Source organism: Amblyomma mixtum, chromosome 7 (genome assembly GCF_055824585.1).
Source record: "Amblyomma mixtum isolate Tamu chromosome 7, ASM5582458v1, whole genome shotgun sequence".
Lineage (NCBI taxonomy): Eukaryota > Metazoa > Arthropoda > Arachnida > Ixodida > Ixodidae > Amblyomma > Amblyomma mixtum.
In genome coordinates, this window is record NC_143018.1 from 23702605 (window position 1) to 23723389 (window position 20785).

The following is a 20785-nucleotide window of genomic DNA, read 5'->3' on the forward strand; positions in this document are numbered from 1 at the left end:
AAGATGACATTTTTGGAAGAGATACTGGTAGTCGCTGAAATGAGCGGAGTGGTTTGAAATGGATTCAAGAAAAAAAAGTGAAAAATGACAAATGAGGATCCCAAGCCACAAAGAAGCACAGTCGCACAGTCAAGCCCACTTATAACAAACCTGATGGTCACGCAAAATACCTTCATTTTATACGATGTTTGTAGTAAGTGGGCTTTCCATATTACAGGCAAGAATGCTAAGTCCAACAAAACTGGCATTTGTTTCTTAAAACTGCGTTAGGTGCATCTGCTTCATCAAAACACTTTCTTCTCTCAGGCTCTTTCGGATACGGTTTCAACAGCTAAACCGCATGAACAACGGCTGTGATGAGAAAAACACTTTCACGTCACTTGAGGCGTGCAAAAACTGCAGTATGGTCGCTGTTTTCTTTGGCTGAACAGACATGAGCTCTTACACAGGCCTGCCCAACAATATAAACAAGTAGCGATGATATCGCAGTATTTGCATGTCTCACATGAACTCATATCGCCTGTGATGTCACAGCCGTCGTACCTGCTTCAAAAACCGAAACGATGGCAAAAAAATTCAGTTATAAAATATCCAGTGGGCATAGGTGAATTCCACGTTGTGACTCATGCATACCATTGTCAGGTGCATCACTGCAAAGAAAAAAACTTGCATCCAAAAATTTGGTGCTTCTAGTTTCAAACATAATCAGCACTGTTTACTTTTTAGAGACAAAGCTGTATGTACTCTTCGAACTACAACTCCCAAGGTCAAGTTTGGTGCGCGTTGACCATGGCGATGACCTTGAGCCGGCAGAGCGGTCATGGGGCAAGTGACGTCATACCACGTGACTCGCTGTGGAGAGGCGTCGCAGCTGCGCTCGCTCGGAGCCTGGCCGCTGCTGTACCAAGTGATTAGCGGGGGGTACAGCAGCTGCTTCGCTGCCGCCCAGTCGCTCAGTCTCGCCATGGATGGGGCGTGCGCCGGTCCGACTCCGGTGCCAAACCATGCGTAACCGTACTTGACAGAGCTTTCACTCATATCACTAGGTTTAATAAGCGCTACGCCTCTGCTAGTTTTTTTTCTTTAACAATGGAATTTTTCTGCCGCTTTATCAAAAGTATCGTGTTTTATCTGCTTTTACAAAACCAACTGGATATAAGATGTGTGTTTATCCTAAAAATATCATCAGTGTTCTTCACTGCAGATATATATGAAGAGGGTCGGTTGCCTCCTTGGTCTATGCGATATTTTTTATTTCAAGAGGTTCCTTGACACGTACTCACAGACAGAAGAATATGGACCATGCTTCTGCGGTCTAAGTTTTTTGACGCAATAAATAGCAATTAATATTGACTTCTGCCCTTGCACATAAAGGAAGCAAATATTTCTATTTCTGTTATGCAATGTGAAAGAGGAGATTGAACATGGAAGCGTGGCCCATATTCTGTCCACAAGTGTACGTGCAGGTGTATTAATGTATAACCGATCGCTAAATCACAGGGCCCAAACTCGCAATATTTTGTTCGAACAGCAATTTCAATTAGAACCAATTGTATTCCATTTGAGTCTTTTTGGAACAAGTTGGAAAAAGCATTTGTGTGACAGAAAGTCCATTTGTATAAGCATGCAGTGGGGATTACAATTCCATTTGGAACCACTGGGCACCATTTGAATGCATTTGTAACTAGTAGGAAAGTCGCACATGCACACTAGACCCAAGGTCGGACTGGGTAGACCTGGTTGCAAAGCGCGAGTGAAATTTACGTGGCAATATGCATGTTTACTACCGTTTTGCACATTATCCCAAAGCAAGAACACAACGAAAATTTTGGTGTCTCTACCCTTTTAAGAAAGGCAGTTTGCGAGGTGATATGAAATGCTGCATATTAAAAAACTTAAAAGGAACTAAAGACCCACTGCATAGTAAGACTACGGTATGAAAACATGACCAAGTATAACTTTAGTAATAACAATGTTTTATTGTGAGGTAACTGTACATGATGGTAACTTCAGTAATAACAATGTTTTATTGTGAGGTAACTGTACATGATGATAACTGGCCTGCCTAATGATTATTGCTTGTGCATGTGAATACGACTGTGCAGTACAGCATTGTTGCATAGTGCATAGACATGCACAAGATAAACATTACATTCAAAGCGCTTGGCATAAAAAATTCATGAGGCATGAATGAGAACCTTTGCAGTAGTGAAGCCACAATACTACAAACAAGGTTGAACACAACGACATGTATCCCTTGCACAATATTGTCTCAGTGAGCTGGGGTGAAAAAAAGAAAACAGCACTTCAAAAGGTTGAATGCTAGGCCTTGCCACGATAAAAGTTCCCACCCACTTACAGTGCACGAATACGGCACCCTTTTGTCTACGCCAGGGTACCCTTTCAGCAATGGCTAGTTGCATATCCATTACAAAATTGCAGTATTTCTAGGCAGCTGATTATGGCTGGTACAAATGAACATTTCATTAGTAGGGTAAGGTCTACTGTTCCGATAATATGTGCAGATTTAGAGTGGGCACAACATGGGAGGTCCGTCCATGGACGTCCCATGTTTTCCTCTAGTAATCATTGCACAGCATGGGCACAGCAACAACTAGTGCAAAAACGTCAACAGAAGAGTTACAGGGGCAGTGCACCAAGATTTTCGCAAAGGCTCTGGCTGTTATTCTTGATCTTATTCTCATTCTTGTGAGGGAACTCCACAGTGCTTGCGCAGGAAGAATTGCTTTCTGTGTACATGCATGGCAAAAGGAGATAAATTTTGCACTGCAAGTTCAGTGCAGCATGTTCACATCTTTCCTGGCCAAGTTTCCACTAAAAAGCTCTTTCTCCTCTGCTCTCTTCACTGCACATAATCACCATGGCAATGTCTGAATGACGCATCTGGGTACCGTGAGAATCCCTTCACTAGATCTGTTCCTTCCAGCTCTCCCAACGTCCACCTAGTGGTTGTGTGCCATGGTCCATCTGGGTTTCCAAGAGAACATAAACAGTTCAGTCCTATGCAGCGTTCGGGTCTAGTGCCACTATTTCTTTGGCCCTTTCATATTGTGCAAGGTGGCTTGGTGCTTTTCGTGTGAGTCTCCATCCACAGCGCCAGGCTAGCACTACAGCCAAGGCCAGCACCAAGATGAACGCTATGATGATGGCCACACCTGTTGAATTTGTCAAAGAAGAAACCAAAGCAGAGATTAAAATTTTCAATTCAATTCCTTTATTTTCAGAAACTTCTGATGGGTCACCTGGACTAAAAGGGCCCCAATACACAACAAAACAGGGCATACTATACAAGGTATTGTAAAGTAAATATAGAGTACAATAACTAAATACACAAATTCACAGCTCATATGTAGATATAATAAAATGTAGAAAACCTGGAAACAGGTAAATAACAATCACTAAATTCTAAAGGGACAAAAAATACTTCCACGGTTGGTTAAGGTTGGGACTGGTAAATTGCTCATATTTATTGAGTATTACAGAAAGGTTATGTTTCACAGACTGTAGTTTGTAATTGGTGCGGAAGCGTGGAATAAGCCACAGATCAGTGCTGCGTGTACAGGCAATACTTTGGTCATATTGTAAGGATGCGATCGACAAAATGAACTGTTTGAAAGTGGGTGATGATAAATAAAATGAGCGCAACATACAAAAACTGTCCATGTTTTGTATCGGGACTGTATTGAGGAAAATATTGTTCTCTAGAAGAGAAGCAGTCAATATTAGCTATAATGTGCACAATCTTTTTTTTTTCAACACATGGATCTTCTTAATGCTGCCTTTTGTTGTTGTTAACCACACCAAATTGCAATACAGTTGAATCCCGGTACAACGAACGCCGCTTCAACGAAATTTTCGCCACAACGAAGTAATTTGCATTCCCCGTGAAACCCCCATAGGACTTAATGTATTAAAATTTCCTCAAAAACGAAGTACTTTGCGAGCACGTGTTCGCTTCTACGAATTTTTTTTGCGAATTTTCGCTGGTGAGTGGCCCCTCCGTCTTGTCTTTCTTCAGAGGTTGAGTGCTGAAGAGCGACTTTCCCGTTCCCGCCGTTAATTTTTTTGCATCGCAGACTGTTGGGGGGCGGGGGTACGCGCACTCAATCGCACACCCTCCTCGCGCACACCCTCGTGTTTTTTTTTTTTTTCTCCAGATGCCCACGTGATTTTTGAAGTGACGTCACGCCCCGCTCATTGGCTCTTTGCTGGGCTTCTTCGATTGATGTAGCTCGCTGTCATGGTGCTCGCGGTTTCCTGTCAAGCACGAAAGCGCGTCATGATCACTTGCTAGCGGTGTTGACTGGTAAGCGTTCGCGGCCTCCAAGCGAAGAGGGGCTCCTCGAAAGCGCGTGTAAAATGCGCCAGCGCACGCCATCTGCTAGCGTCTTCGGCCGCGTCCTCCGTGGCCGCGTCGTCTGCTAGACACCGAGCGCGTTTCAGGCAGTCTGTGTGGACCGGTGGGCGGAGCCATCGGTGGGCGGAGCTTCGTGTCCTCTCGGAGAAAAAAAAAAAAAAGGAAAACGCGAGAGTGCAGGAAGAAGCCCACTCCGCTTCGCCATTTCTTCCTTTGTGTGTGCGCCGTTTAGCGTGGTCTCGTCGCGTCTCTGCTCTGCTGAATTCCTATGATGTCGCCGCCAGCGAAGAAGCGGAAATTTCTTTCGCTAGAAGAAAAAGCGCGTATTATCGCCGAAGCAGAAAGCGGGAAGAAGAAGTCGATTATTGCCGCAGATTTTGGCATCGCGCCGAGTTCGTTATCAACGATACTGAAGAGCAAAGAGAACATCGGCAAGGCACTTGCGTCGGGCACTTCAGCTCAACACAAGAAGGTGACGCAGCCAACTTACGAAGAGCTCGATAAGGCTGTCTACACCTGGTTTGTCGAAACGCGAGCCAAGAACATCCCGCTTAGCGGCAGCATTGTTCAGCAGAAGGCCTTCAATTATGCCTGTTTGCTAGGCCTGGATGACTTTAAAGGGCCCGTGCCCACCCCAGCACAGCAGACACTCTCTACCTCTCTTTGAGCGAGCCTCCTCTCCTTCCATTCCCTCCTCGAAATTCTTCTCTCCCGCTCCTCGTCGAGTAGGCTCGGCAAGGCAAAATCACCCCTTCCTTCTCCGGTGTAAGCCGGAGGCGTGGTGTCTGTGGAGTGCGTCACAGGGCGACGTCATGGCCCCGCCTTCAATAGAATTCTTTTCTTGGTTTTTGCATTTTCTCCGCACACTGAACGATCGAGAGGCGCGATCGGCTCGACCACCTAGACTTGTTAGCGAGCGCATCCTTTCATACATCTGTTTGTCATTCCCAGTTAACGAGCCACCTTTTCATTTTCTTTTAGGCCTCCCCACCGTTTCACGAGCGGAGGGGCGGAAGTCGGTTGTGTTCGAAACACACGGCGAAGCGCGGACCCGGCAACCGCCCGTTTGCTTTTCTCCATGCGTGTTTGTGTTCTGTGTGTTTGTGTCTTTTCTCCGCTCCAAAGCATATGTCATTCATTGGAGTCAAGGCGTACGCAAGATGCACGAAAGATAAGGGGTGTGTGTGCGGAGAAAGGCTCTGCTGCACTACTAATTAAAACCTTGTTTTGGGGGGCTCGCATAGAAGAAAAGAAACTGAGAAGGGAGCGCGCTCGCAGAGCGTCTCGTGACGTGATCACAACGGGGGGGGAGGGGGGGGGGGCGAACGAACTCCCTCAGTTTTACTATTTTTTTACTTTTTATGGCTAGGGTTCAAGGCTGTCGCCGCACGCTCCCTCCGCAGTTTTTTTTTTGTTCCTTCATGCGGGTTTGTAGGCATGAGCCAGAACAGAAGGCGCTGCGGAAAGCCTTGTGCAGACGACGCGACGCCAAGGCTACGCCCAACCTTCTCCCGTCAGACAGAACGATGCACCAATGGAGTGCCTTTAGCGAAAGTAGCCCCCATTGACGTCAGCAGGGTGCAGAGTAGTGGGCCGGGCCCGTTTTTGAAGGAAGGAAAGAACGAACGGGCTTTGATTTGAATTTTCGCAGCTTTTCGGGGCGCGCATGGCTCTAGTATTTTGCAGAGGTTATCTTCGATGCCTCATCTATGCAGTGGGCTTGTTTTTCAAAAATGTCCGGACCCTGGGCAGTGGCCCTTTAAGGCCAGCACAGGTTGGCTCAATCGCTTCAAAGCGAGGCACAACGTCGTCGGGAAAGTTTTGTGCGGGGAAGCAAGTTCCGCGGACACTGGCGGCGCCTCAGAATGGGTGGTGGACAACGTGGCCGATATCATGAGCAGCTACGTGCCGTCCGATATTTATAACGCGGACGAGACGGGCCTCTTCTACGAGATGCTGCCAGCGAGGACACTGGATTTTAAAGGGCAGCGTTGCCAGGGTGGCAAGCACAGCAAGAAAAGAGTGACAGTGCTGCTGTGCACGAATATGGATGGGTCGGACAGGCGTCCCCCGTTAGTTATTGGGAAAAGTGCTAAACCGCGCTGCTTCAAGGGAAACAGAAGCCTTCCCGTCAAGTACGTCGCTAACGGGCGGTCGTGGATGACCCGTGCCATATTTGCGGACTGGCTTACGGCACTTGACCGTGACATGAGCAGGCAGAACCGAAAGGTTTGTTTGCTCTTGGACAATTGTTCTGCCCACCGCATCGACGACGTCAAGTTGTCAAGCGTTGAGGTGAGATTCTTCCCGCCTAACTGCACTTCGATCATTCAGCCGCTGGATCAAGGCATTATCAGGAGCGTGAAGTGTGCTTATCGGGAGAGGCTGATTCAGCGTATTCTTTTGAATATCGAGACGGGCAGGAAGACGAAGGTGGACCTCTTCATGGCTCTTCAGATTGTAGCTGCTGCGTGGAACGTGACGCGGTCCACCTTGATCAACAACTGCTTCAAGCACGCCGGGTTTGTTGACCAGGAGGCGACCAGCACAGCTGCAGCCGCGGAGGATGACGCTCCATCATCGTCGACTCCGGGGATCAGTACGGCCTGGAAATCCCTCCAGGATGCAGGAAACATCCCTGGCGATATCGAGCTGGACGATTTCCTCAACGCTGATGCGGATGTGCTTGTTTACGAGGAGCTCAGTGATGAGGACATAATTAAAAGTGTTCGCGAGCCAGAAGAGCCGCCGTCCGAAGCTGAAGACGACTCCGCCCAGGATTCATCCGCCTTGGCAACCTCGTCGCAGGTGTTGGATGCCTTCGATCTTATCAGGAAGTTTCTGGGCTCTCACGACGACGACGTTGCGATGGCTCTCATAACAGAGTGTGAGAGTCGCGTGACACCGCTGCTGGCAGCAAAACGCAAGCAGACAAAGCTTACGGACTTCTGGAAATAATTTTTTTTTTTTCGCTTGACTCGTCGGCTGATCCCGGGCTCGCCCAACGCCGCCTCTCCTCCTCCCGTTCTCTCAAAGCTGCTTTGGCAGCTTTTTTTTTTCAACGGTCCCTCTCGGGGCCACCAATCGCGCTTCGGCAGAGCATGCAGGCACGAGGCTTCCCGCTGTGTCTCACTCGAGTTCCTCTCTCTACACCAAGTCGCCTATGCACAGACACATGGTGCAGTCGTTTCGCGCCACGCATTTTCACGTGCGCGGCGACGTAAGAACAGTCGTGTCACGTCATAAAAACAATTGTCTGTCTGTAATTTCTCGACAACGAAATTCCGCGACAGTGAAATTTTTCGTACGCCCCGCCGATTTCATTGTGGCGGGATTCAGCTGTAGTTAATATAAGAGAAGAACAGTGCCTGATATATTTCAAAACAGGGTAATCAAAATACCTCATCTTACGGTTCAACAGCGTGTTAACAGCTCCTCTCCCAGCACGTAGGAATGGCAGAAAAGTTTTTCACATAAGGCAAGCCAGATATTGAGGAATGCCCAAGAGATATGATGCAGGCACTACTAAGGAAGAAAGCCTGAACTGTTAGACTCAATTGAGCCATATGAAAAACAGTTGCTGGCTTCTTCTACACCGGCGTTCCTGGTTCATTTGAAAGTACAGACAGCAGCATAAGGCATGATGGTGCCAGCCAGCAGTGTACAACAGTGGCCAAGGAGCCTCATAAGAAAAATGTCTATTTTCACGTGAGCCCACATCTATAGTGTTATCAAATTTTCTGCTTTATCTGTGCCTGAAGCACTTTTGTACACTCTTTTTTTGGCAACGTTCATACTATGTGTTTCCTGTGCTCTTATTGTTAGCCATCCCAGATCTTCAAACATCCAATAAGACCGCCACACTGTCTGCAGCAATATAAGGTAACACTTCAGCAAGTCGTTCCCTCAGTGGCCAGATGAAGACAAAACTGAGATAGCCAGCAAATACCATAGACCTCACACATCATCATCCTATGTCCATACCAGGACAAAAACCTCTCCCATATCTCTCTAAATTTACCCCAACCTATGCCAGCCGCAGCCCCCATTCCCCCGCAAACTTCCTAATCTCACCTGCTCAATCTGACTCTCTGCCACCCCCTGCTGTGCTTGCCTTCTCTTGGAATCTAGTCTGCTACCCTTAACGACCATCGGTTATCTGGCCTTCGCATTACATGCCCTGCCCAAGCCCATTTCTTCCTCTTGTTTTCGACTAGGATGTCATTAACTCTCATTGATTCCATGATCCACTCTGCTCTCTTACAATCTCTTAACGCTACACATAACATTTTCCTTTCCATACCTCTCTGCATTGTATGACTGAAACAGCGCAAGGCCGAAGGCCAAAGAAGAGAGCAGAGAAAGAAGGAAACGGACAACTCTCTGCTCTCTTCTTTGGCTTTCGGCCTTGCGCTGTTTCATTCATACAATGCATAACCAACTCGCCCATCCGTTCGTACTCTCTGCATTGTCCTCCATTTCAGATGAACTCATTTTTGTTATCACCTCTCCCCCATTTCTATCTCAGAGGTGAGTACCGATAGGACACAGCTGTTAATATACTTTTCTTTTGAGGGATACTGGCAAACTGTCATTCATGATCTGAGAGTAGCTGCCAAATCGCTACAGCCCATTCTTATTCATCTATTTATTTTACTCTTGTGATCTGTATTTGTGGTCATTGCCTAAGCTAAGCAGACTTATTCCCTTACCTCTTCCAGCGCCTCGCTACGAGTCGTAAACTGCTATTCCCTTCCTTGACTGCTGAACATCATTTTCAGTTTTCTGCACATCAATTTTTAGATCCACTGTTCTCCTTTACCTGTCTAGGCCTTCCATCAGGCTTTGCAGTTCATCCCTTGAAATACTTAGCAAGGCAATACTACCAGCAAATTGGAGATTGATAAGGTATTCTCCATTTGCTCTTATCCCGAAATATTCCCAATCCAGTTCTTAGAATACCTCCTGAAAGCATGTGGTGAATAGCACTGGAGAGATCGTGTCTCCCTGCCTGATGCCCTTCTTGATTGAGGTTTTATTACTTTCTTTATGGAGGACATTGGTGACTGTGTAGCTGCTATGGATATTTTTCAGTACTTATAAATATGCCTCTTTTACACCTCAATTAAGTAATTCCTGCACGACTGCTGGGGTTTCCACCGAGTCAAATGCTTTCCGATAATTTATGAATGCTATATATGTAGCAGTTTCTTATACTCCGCACATCTCTGAAACAAGCCTAGAGGTAAAAGCGGTGACGCAGCACTTCATCTGCCGTGGGAATGCCGGGAAGATGTGGATTCATATTTCGCTTGGCTAGTATTGGGCTGAAAACATGGATTCAATCATAACAATACGACTTTTCTTGGGGCAAACCTCAAAGGAATACCTGCTAATTTCCGCACAAGCCCAATACCATACAAACACTAGCGTTAAATTCGTTAAAGTGAAGAAAGCTCTCATAAAAGGATTTAACCTATACAGAGTGGAGGGCATCGCAGATACAGAAACCACATCTTGGCATTTCCTCCATGGACGAAGCACTCTCTAAAATAACGCACAGACAGTGGCGTCGCACTTCCTCTAGGAATGTTTTGAGAATTCTGACCAAAATTCAACTTGCAGTGTGACAACACTGTACAGTTACACTAAACCATCAAGGACACACACGCAACCTCAAGCATGCACAACTTGCACAAGACTCGTATGAATGCATCTAGCACAGCGGCAAAGGACTCTCTCGCAGCATTACACCAATAGGCCAATCACAGCACCATGCTGCTCAGAACCTTGTTCTCTACAATCTGATGTTCTTCAGTTTGTCGCCTCTTTACTACTATATTGTGCGCAGAGTTAACTCACCAATGATGGTGATGATGCAGCTGCCAGATGTGTCACCAACGGGCTCTGCAAAAATATTGGGAAGATGAGAAGGGGCTCATTAGTATGCATATCGCATGTTGCAGACATAAACGCATGCCGTAGAATGCTTCTCCCAGCTAAATGGGCGCATTGTTCGAGCTCAAATTTCGCACAGAAATGGCATTTGGTTGGCAGAATTGTTTCATGCTGCATCTGTTTGGGTTACTTGCTTGAATCGATCAAAAAAAAAGTTGTATATTCGCGTCGTGTGCGGCGACGGCGAAGGAACTCAAGCTGTTTTGTCAGCGATCGCACCGGTGGCGCCATCTCGTTTGTTGGCCATGAAGATTCAGCAAAGGAGGAGGGTTCGGGAGTTTTGAAGACGCTCTTTCAGCTAGTGTTTTAATGGTCACAGAAAACTTAGTGTGGCCAATCTAAGTTTTCAACAAACTAAGTTTTCTGTGACCATTAAAAAAAAAACCCAGTTGAAAGAGCGTCTTCAAACCTCCCGAACCCCCTCCTTTGCTGAATTTTCACGGCCAACAAACGAGATGGTGCCATCAGTGTAATTGCTGAAAGAACAGCTTGGTTTATTTCGCCGTCGCCGCACACGATGCGAATATACGACTTTTTTTACCGATTCAGGCAAGTAACCCATACAGATGTAGCATGAAACAGTTCTGCCGACCAAATGCCATTTCTACATGAAATATGAGACAATGTGCCCATTTAGCTGGGGGGAGCATTCTATGGCGTGCATTTATCTGCACAACACGCAATATATGAAAATGAACAACAGTTCTTGAAACCGAGGAGACACAGGGGAACCTAACTATTCTTTTTATGATGGTGTTGATTTGATGATAACAAATTCAGCAATCATTTTATTTAGAAGATAACTGCAATAGAATCTAGAAGAAAAGGCAACCACATGGCGGTGCCGGAATCCCGAGGCCGCAGCTTTCGCATGTATGAGCAGTGCTCTCCCAAATGAGACAAGGTGGCGATAAGGTAGTTCAGAAAACTTAGCTGCATCTTGTGAGGGCACGATTTCCTGAGAGTGGATTCTAGGCAAAGTGATGCAATCCCCCTTTTTATTAGCTTTGAATGAGCGGAGCCATAAGGCAGAAGCCTTTTTTTTTGCACGTGGAACATACCGCCAACAAACCTGATCCCAGTGGATTTCATTCTTGTGGTCCAGATTTGCAACCACCACATGATCTAAGCAGATGTATTCTCTGAGAGCTTCCTATGCATCACTGCCTCTTATAAACTGCTGCGCTCTTCCGAGGCTATTAGACATTACCATAGTTTTCTGCATTATTAAGTTTTATAAAAACTACTCTGCTCTGCCTGTCTAAACTGATCATTGCAATTCATTCCCCGAGTTACTTAGCAATGCGATGTCATCAGCAAATCGCAGGTTACCAACTAAGGTATTCTGCAAAAACTTATATACCCAGCTTTTCCCAACAAAATTCTCAAGGCCACATAAATACCTTTAAAATTAAAAGGCAAGAAAGCAGCTCCCATAGCTTGACTGGTAAGATCACATGCAACATGCAGAAGTCATGGGTTCAGCTCCCATGGATGGCATGTGGTTTTGTTGTCTTCTACTTTCTTTGAGATTACCTCCTATCAGAACTGATTATTCAAATAATTTCCTTTTCTAATTAACATAAACACAAAACATAGATCCTCCTAAATATGTCCAATAACCAGAATCAAGCTCGACAATATGAATCTACTGAAAGCACATACTTTCCTTCTGAGTGGGCTCCGTAGAGATGTCCATGACTTCGTCTGGAGAAGGCTGAGTATGAAAAAGAAATTCAATAATGTTTTGACAGCAGTACTCTTCGTGAAAATTTTAAGCCTATTTATTTAGGCCCTAAAGCATGAGCTGCTGTTCATCACCTTAGCAGGGCAATGTCATCAACAAATAGCAGGTCACTAAGCTGTCATTGGTTAACTATTACAACTTATCTCTGTGCCAACTTTCTAAATATCCCTTGTAACCATGCCACGAGGGACGGTAGAGAAATTTTTTCCTTACCTGGACTCACAACTTGAATTCGCCAAATCGTCCTATGGACTAAACTTTTTCTGTACATCCCATAGATGTTTTCTAGCACAGTATTTAACTAGGATTCCTTCACCTCTGATCACGCTGTGCATGCATGACTGCCAATGTTTCAATAGCATGAAATGCTTTTATTGCATTAGCAGTACGGCTCTCATTTCGCAAAAACACTGCTGTCTCTTTGTTCAAAGCATCCACCCTCCAGGTGCTTCATGACCATAACACGACAGCATTAACAGCAGGCGTGTCAAGCTAAAGTTTTGTCACTTGCTGAGCACTACAATACTACCTGTACAATGCAATTTATGGTTGCATGATTCACGCAGATGCTGCCGTGCAAATGTGGTGAGCCGACCAAAAAGTGACAGCTTACATTCTAAAGATTGCGTTATTACTTTTATCGCAAGAGTTGTCAGAGACTTCATTCACTGAGTACGGCATCAGAATCTGAGTGCATTGAAGTCGAAAACTGACGAATTCGTTGGCTTCCCAATGAAAGTGGTGCCTGCGTTGATCTGGACTACAAAATCAGTGTGTGCACCGTGGTGCAAGCGCCCTTGAGAATGTGCCACTTGTGGTTGTTTAGACCCTTTGGACCTACCATAGTCCAGTTGGACCTACCAGTGAGTGCACTCGTGAATGCCGGGGTTTGGGTAAGGTTTTGCTAGTCATGAACACAGTCATGATTCACATATTTCCAAGTAGGGCCTGGTTTTTCCTTTATTAAAAGGCATTTTCTCCACTAGTTTACCTTTGAGCCTTTGAAACAGCAGCATCAAATGTGGCACTGAACACAACACATGCAGAGGTGGTGACATCAGGAGTGCGTTAACTCCGTAGTCACAAAGAACAGAGACCACTGTGCGCAAACTGTCTTCTGCTTTTCAACTAATGCCGCAATACTGTTTGCTTTGCTATCCTGAGCGTTTATGTACTTTTTATTTATTAAGCTTAAGGCTCCACTGAGTTGGCAAGCTTCTATATAACAGTAGAACCCCGCTATAGCAAACTCAGTTATAGTAAAAACTCTGATATTGTAAACGAAGCTGCAGTCCCATTTCGCCTTCCATACACGACTGTAAATTTTTTTTTCGGTTATAGTAAAGATTTTTTTCGAAGAAATGGCTATAGTAAAGAGCATCTGCCCATGGCGATATACTTCCCGCGGAATGATCATCATCCCGGCACATGCGAAGTATACGATAGCGAGGCAAGTGGAAACTGAATGCGCTCTTTGAGGTGGCTTCACCACCACACTAAAAAGTCTAAAGGAGAAGCTAACTTTTCGAAGACCTTGAGACCATGAGGCAAAGCGCGCGGCATGGACGAAAAAGTAAAGGTGGCTATGATCGTAGAAAGAAGGCGGCGCGGGTCGCTGGAAAACGAAAGCCAATAAAAGCGTAGTGAGGAGTAGAAAAGGGAAGAAAAGGGCGTGCGTTCGTAGCATGGCAGCGCGAAGCACGGAGAAGCAGCGGCAAGAAGCGGAAGCACGGCAGAACTGCATAGGCGATTTTGCCACGCTTGACTTCGTCGCAAGCGTTTCTTTGCTGTTTCTAAAATGACGCTGAAGCCATAGAAGACGACGCCATGATCATGCAATGCGTTGGTTTTCACATGAAAACAAACTCGCTCTATTTTTGAAGCCACTTTGTGTTCTGTATATGCGGTATTTCTATAAGACAAACGAAGTCAAAGACATGATAACATGCGATAATTGAATATAAATAATTATCACATAAAGGGACAATAAGAGCATGAAGTGACGTATGTCAGAGCGTTTCCTGTACAAATCAACTTTTTGTGCTTAGTAAATAGGCAGAGAGCATAGTCGGAACCATGCCATCTCCAACAACTGATATAGTAAAGACCCTGATATTGTGAAGATTTTGCTGTTCTGAGCTACTTTACTATGGAGGCATTCTACTATAGCAAATAGTGTACACGGTTACGACAGCACAGTAAGGTGTATGAAATTTCAGCATTTCATAGACGTAGGCTTGTACAAGGTGAACCAGACTCAGTGGGAACACTTGAGCGCATGGTTCCAGGGCTCGGCAAGATGGCACACTGTCAGGGTGTCTAGGACCTGCCGTGCTGTATATTCAAGGCACCTGCAACTCGCGCAGCACGAGTGGAGAAACCATGCACTCAAGCCTTCCAGCTTTATGGGGTTCACCTTGTGCATCATCTGGCACGTACATGCTATTTCAGTTATGCCACCATTCATTCGTTTAAAGCTTCAGTAAACTGCACTGGGATCAACAGATGAGAAAAAGAGACTGCATTAGAAGCTCAAAAAAAATGTACAAATAAATCTTGAGGTGAATCAGCGTTCATCGAAGGATTCTGCATTTTGATCCATAACTGATGACCTGTGCTGTAAAAAAGGGACCTTGTGTCATTGCTCTATTAAGCTCTGATTGTCTACTGACAGGTACCTCAAAGATAGCCCAGTCAACCTTGTCCGTGCAGTTGAACTTGTGGTTGCGGATGGTCTTCCCAGCACCACAGTCAGCAGCGACATCCAGGGGCATTAGGTGACAATAACCCTCAGAAGGTGCATCTCCAGCCCTGTGTGGCCGTTCATCTTCCCCTGCATAGTTGTGCAACCTGAATTTAAACAGCTGGTTTCTGTACCAGCAAGGCTGTGCTGGAACAATGTCTACATATACCTAACACTGTGCCAGCCCTAGCAGGTTGAAATGACAGCACACAGTTATCCGTCTTTGTGCAGCACAAATTTGTGAGCACAAGCGGAATGAGTTTGTGAAAGAGCAAAGCTCAAGGGCGTTTCAAGGGTTGCAAGATTTGACATGTGGCATACAGTCATCAATTATTTGAAATGTGCAAAAAAGGCACACTTGTTTGATCAGTGAGACTGTTGTTCACAATATGGCACTCAAATCACTTATCATTAATATGGTTAGGTTAGGTTTATTGGGGTTTAACGTCCCAAAGCGACTAAGGCTATGAGAGACGCCGTAGTGAAAGGCTCCGGAAATTTCGACCACCTGGGGTTCTTTAACGTGCACTGAAATCGTACAGTACACGGGCCTCTAGAATTTCTCCTCCAAAGAAATTCAGCCGCCGCGGCCGGGATTGAACCCACGTCTTTTGGGTCAGCAGCCGAGCACCATAACCGCTGAGCCACCGCGGCGGCACTTATCATTAATATACTTACAGGGATTAGCAACGCTGATTTTGCATTGGTGCGTCTCTCCCAAAACAGTGATGGTCCGATCAGCATGCCAGCCACTCCGTTCAGACAGTGAACCCTCCACCAGTCCCTGTGAAGCAGCAAACAGGCAAGGTGTAAATTTGAAATATGCAGCCAAAACATCATCTCCATCCTTAGAATCATCCACCATCATCATGTTTCTTACCAGTGTGGTAGGGTTGAGCATGCATACACTAGCCACCCTTTCCACATTATCATTGGTACTCTTGGTACCAAAGCTTCCATAGATGGCACCAGCAACACTATCGGCCGAACAAAGAGACTGGACAGCAAGCAGCATGCCAGGCGGCTGTCCTGCAGCCAAGCTATTGGTGGAGTTACAGTTACAGATGATCCGCCTCGACACATTTCTTTTCATTGGCAGGGACATCGTGCGAAGCCTCCCTAAAAATCAGTGCAGGAGGTGCAATCAGTATTAGTCGCATGCTACTCCTAGTGCTCGAAGTGGGGCGTTTCTTCTTTGGCACTTTTTAAGGGACTCCATTCACTGTCTCGTACTCGGGGCTAGTTCTGCTTACTCGGAGTCCAGGTTAAACCAGGTATAAAATAATAATGTCATACCAATGTTATGCAAGTTTTAGTAATGTTACAGTGGCTGCAGTGTGATGACAGCATTAAAAATTTATATACCACGTTCGAGTTACTATATCATTAACATTAGTTATGCACTAAGACTAAATATACACTGTTAATATTGTTCTAAATCATACTATAATGCCTCAATCGTGACTGTAAAATTACAGTACAGGTAAAAGTACAGTAAAATTACATTTCAAGCGCTCGAGAACACTTTTCACTATTCTCACACTGATGATATTTTGAGCTATATATTCCTGAATTGTGCCTGCCTTAGGTTACACACATATCCTCAGAATTTCATTGCAAAAATTTACTTATTGCTAATTCACCACTACTACTTATAGGACACTCTCACAGCTGGTGATATATAGTCCACTGTACTTTTTGTATTTTATTTTATTTCACCTAATGCAGCCTCACATGAGGCTGAGGTAGGACGGGCCAAAAGAAGCACAAGGTACAAACACATCAGTCCCAATCAGCAGCATATAAAACAACTTTAAAGTAAAAAAATGTGGTAGTGTATTGACGATTAGTGCATGTATTAGCAGTGCTGTGTTGTAGTGGTCTACGGTCGCCCTCGCTGCCCCTTGCTGTTTATTGAAACTACGGGTTCTTGCAATTTCAGAGTTTGGTCCTGCAGGCTTAACGTTCTGGCGAAAGTTATGGAGCCTGATTGTTTTGTGATTGTTTAAGAGAAGGCTTCTTGCCAAGGGCAGGGGCTCATGGTGACCACTGTGATGATGCGGCTACAAACGTGGAATGAGGGCACGATGCAGCCTGCTCTTAAAAAGGGCCATCTAAATTGTCACGAAACAATATATATTTAATACATGATCGGCACCTACAGCACAGTGACTAATGAAAGACAAAGAAAGGAAGGGCAGATGAACACAGTTATCCCAAACGCATATTTTGCTCATACACTGAGAGCCCTCCAGACTACTCTCACTAGGCATGCTTGATGCAAACAGTTAGAACAGCGGACTGAGCAATTCAAAGACACCGGTGGACACCCACTGGCTGCAACACCCCTTTGGCAACACAGGTATCACTACCCCCTTTGCTCCAGCACGGAATGAAAAAAGCAGAACAGGTAGAAGTGCACCAGTCTGGAGGACAGGACAAGCATGCCACATCAAATAGTACCCACTTGTCATTCTTATATATCACGCGGCTCCAGAGTACAAAGCCTCTACCTCTGGCCTGTCGATGCCTGTGATGGCTCACCCACTCGTTTCTACCTGCCGCTGCGGTGGCTCAGTGGTTACGGCACTCGGCTGCTGACCCGAAAGACACGGGTTCGATCCCGGCCGCGGCGGTTGAAATTCTTTGGGGGAGAAATTCTAAAGGTCCATGTACTGTGCGATGTCAGTGCACGTTAAAGAACCCCAGGTGGTCGAAATTTCCGGAGCCCTCCACTACGGCGTCTCTCATAGCCTTAGTCGCTTTGGGATGTTAAACCCCATAAACCATAAACCAAACTTCTACCAGTTCTTGAGCTTCAGCACATGCTGAGGCTTTGAGGGGTTTAAACGTAACTGCACTTGAAATTGCAGTTAAGCTGTTGTCCATGGACAAACCTTCTGACACGATATAAAACAGCCGCACATCGCCATAGCAGCAGCTATGACAACGCCACAGCATGCAGCCACATCTGAGGTTGAAAAAGCTTCGCAGGATGACACCACTGGTGCTGCTACCACCGGCTATGTTGTGGCATAGCAGTAGTGCGCCAGTGCTCTTTGGCCAGGTGAATCCTGTGTTCTCCATAATGACCGCTGCTGACAGTGATGACCAGGGCACCTTAACTGACGGCCAGGGCATCAACATCATTCATCGTAAGGTGCTGCTTCGCACCTGACATGCAGATGCCAGGTGCTTTCCCAGCGCTATAGCACAGCGCTGCAACATGCATACCATGCTGCAAGCCATCGCACAGGAGTCATGCGGGTGCACATCTCACCTTATTTCCATTCCCCTCCGTGCAAAATCCTAATGGAAAGAGTGGATTGACCTTCTTTGACTCGGGGATGCCCTTGGTGACCGTAAACTTCACGGCGTTTCCTGCGTGCCACCAGTAATGCAAAGCATTACTTTAAACGTCAGTATGACTCCAACAAACAGCTCGGGAATACATGAATTGCCCCTGCTCGACAGCACATGGCACTGCTACATGCTATGTGATAAATCCCCTAGTCGAAGGGCTTGTAGAGGTGTTTTGAATAAATAAACAGACTCGATCACACTAAGAAATGGGCCAATCCCATAACAACCATAACATAAGTTCCTGGTAGCATGTTGGAATTATGTTCATAATAGCATCTCCTTGCCCTTCCCCATAGCACCACAACAAGGTCGTTACTCTATCTTGCTCACTACACCTGTGACACCCTGTTTTTACACCTCAAAGACACAAGCTCTTTCAAACATCCCAAAAATGCTCGCGTGCAATCAGGCTCACCTGACTTCTCGTAAAACAAGTTGGATTTATATTTGTACAGCTCTGTCCTGTTGTCGCAGTGTATGTACAGGTTCTCTAAACGGCCGTCTTTAGCACAGCTGAAGTCCACCATGCAGTCTTGTGGGGCCATACGCAACCAGAAGGCCTGGACTTTCAGGTTCATATGGAGGGCGACGCCAGCCATTTGTGCCGAACCTGCACGCAGAATGTGTTAAGCATTGAAGTGAGCCAAACTTCAGAGAGTAAGAGAGGATGCGTGCTTGTGAAGATGTGCAAGCGCATAGATGACACGTGAAAGTCGCCGGTTCACAAACTACAGGTGGCTTGATGTCTCTCCTCCTTCTTCCCCTCCTTTAACTGCAATGGCCACACCAAAAATAAATGGCTCCATCGAACTTGTTGCTGCAATGCCAAGGTTCAAAACAAAGAATAGGTGCCTGCAGTGCTGGGGACATAAGTTGTGATTGACAGATTGTTTGAAATCAAATTCATATCAGATATTTTTATGAATATTTACAGAAGTAGCAAATATCATACAAAACGATCAATAGTGCGGAGCAATGAAGTACTCGTGGCTGCACTGCAGTATGTATCAATACTTTACACAGCTGTAGATGATACGACCGTCAAAATAAAACAACACTCATCTCCACTGGGGGTACATGACATGAAGTCAGTATGCTAACTTTATGACCATCATGTTATATGTATTGAGCACACGAGAGTAGGAAACTGAGGGAATCGTCATGACATACATTAGAAGAATGCCAACAGTCACCAAAACCAAGGAAAGCTTATGAAAATGTGTTCATTTTTCTTATTTGTGGTGTTGATCAATGGAAAATAACAGCTAAAAATAGTAGGATTGCATTCCAGTGCAACTTGTTGACTGTAGGTGGTGGGCAGTGGAGTCACTAAGCGTGCTAATGAGAACTATAACTGCGCTGTGCTGTGTTCAGTAAACACATCAGCTATACTTCAAGTAAAGCTCTGAAGAGCTGTAATGCCAAGTCAGCTAAAGCAGATTTTTTAGCAGCCATCTGAGGCACAGCTAAACATTACAGATAGATGAGCTGCATCCTTTCTACTGCACTTTTGAGCATATGAGAATTAAGAAGCAAGAATTAATACTCTGTGGCATCTTTAGTAACAAAGGGAGCAAACATTCTCTGCAGTGCTAACGTGCTGTCAGCAAAGCGTGCAGCAATTCAGGTGTATGTAGCAGCATAAAAACAGTCAAAGCAACTGATTCACATCCTATCAGAGCATTCCAGCACTCGGCCAAGTGGTATGCTTGTGATCTGTCCCTTCGAGTTGTTCCGATTTCTCTTTCAAGACATTATCAGGCAGGGCATCGAAAAGTGAAGTACACTGATAGGTGGGTCGGTGATGTTCAATGCTGCATTTATCGGTGTATTACTTAACACAAGCTTCATTTCACACTACTGATAAACTTTTTATAGTACAAGCTGTAAATCAATGGTCCGCAGAACACGCGTGCAGTGCTTGGTACCACCCGGCCCCAGCACAGTGCAAGACACACAGGGCAAGAAATTCCCGTGGAATGCTTTCTTTTCCAAACATACATACACACGTTCGCCCGCAGCTCCCACCCAGCGGCAAGGTTTTACCCTCCCACTTCTGTCCACACCCCAATACTCACTTTCAACCACTTGCATTGCCGTTCAAGAGCGATACTCCTCCAATAGTCCTAAGCATACCTGCCTTGGTCCAAGTATGTATACGCACACGAATATCGCACTCCGGCTGAACCAGCTCACCCGATTTTATCCCAGCGACGACTGCCAGCGAGCATATCAGAAAGGCCATTGAGCAGACTGTGGCCATTGTGACTTGCGTTCTTCCCATAACTGCTGTATCTATGCGGTATCTATATGAGGAAAGCCGTCAGATGGTCCTTTACTCAATTTACTCAATGATAAAAGCAGATATGGGCACACAGTTGAGCTGTCTCGCAATACGAATGTTAGCACAATCGTAGGCGTCCACTACAAAAGTCTTTTTAGATAAAACTCAAGAATGACTGCCACAAAAGAAAACTCTCGAAGCAATGGCGGAGAATCGCTCGACGTCTTACTACGCCCTCTGGGTTTTTAGCCAAATCTTTGTCATTTTTACCTGTTACAAAACGCTCCAGTAGATGGCGCCAGCTGTACCGGC

General features: G+C 45.6%; 1 protein-coding gene and 1 long non-coding RNA gene across 4 annotated transcripts in view; one reads left to right on the plus strand and one right to left on the minus strand.

The window, feature by feature from the left end:
* LOC149335287 (uncharacterized) overlaps positions 1-20785 on the plus strand; it is a 52628-nt gene that overhangs the window by 24807 nt on the left and 7036 nt on the right. The window lies entirely within an intron of this gene.
* Positions 1954-20661, minus strand: LOC149335288 (uncharacterized). Of its 3 annotated transcripts, none has more exons than XM_089551956.1 (8): positions 20386-20661; positions 18605-18799; positions 18107-18207; positions 15505-15610; positions 14762-14916; positions 12002-12053; positions 10241-10285; positions 1954-3176 (listed from the first exon to the last, which is right to left on the minus strand). In XM_089551956.1, the coding sequence occupies exons 1-8, from the start codon at positions 20471-20473 to the stop codon at positions 3022-3024; spliced, it is 897 nt and encodes a 298-aa protein (XP_089408082.1). In that variant the 5' UTR covers positions 20474-20661; the 3' UTR covers positions 1954-3021. The 3 variants fall into 3 exon arrangements, with proteins under 3 accessions (XP_089408082.1, XP_089408083.1, XP_089408084.1); XM_089551957.1 differs by having other exon boundaries at positions 20268-20431; XM_089551958.1 differs by lacking the exons at positions 1954-3176; positions 10241-10285 and having other exon boundaries at positions 10890-12053.

Bases quoted from the DNA above. Each gene is read 5' to 3' on its own strand.
- LOC149335288 (XM_089551956.1), bottom strand. From the start codon at position 20,473: ATGGGAAGAACGCAAGTCACAATGGCCACAGTCTGCTCAATGGCCTTT. The intron at 12,054-14,761 runs GTACCTGTCAGT...TTTCATACTCAG, and splicing joins TTGACTGGGCTATCTTTGAG to CCTTCTCCAGACGAAGTCAT. The intron at 10,286-12,001 runs GTATGTGCTTTC...ATATTTTTGCAG, and splicing joins GGAGCCCACTCAGAAGGAAA to AGCCCGTTGGTGACACATCT.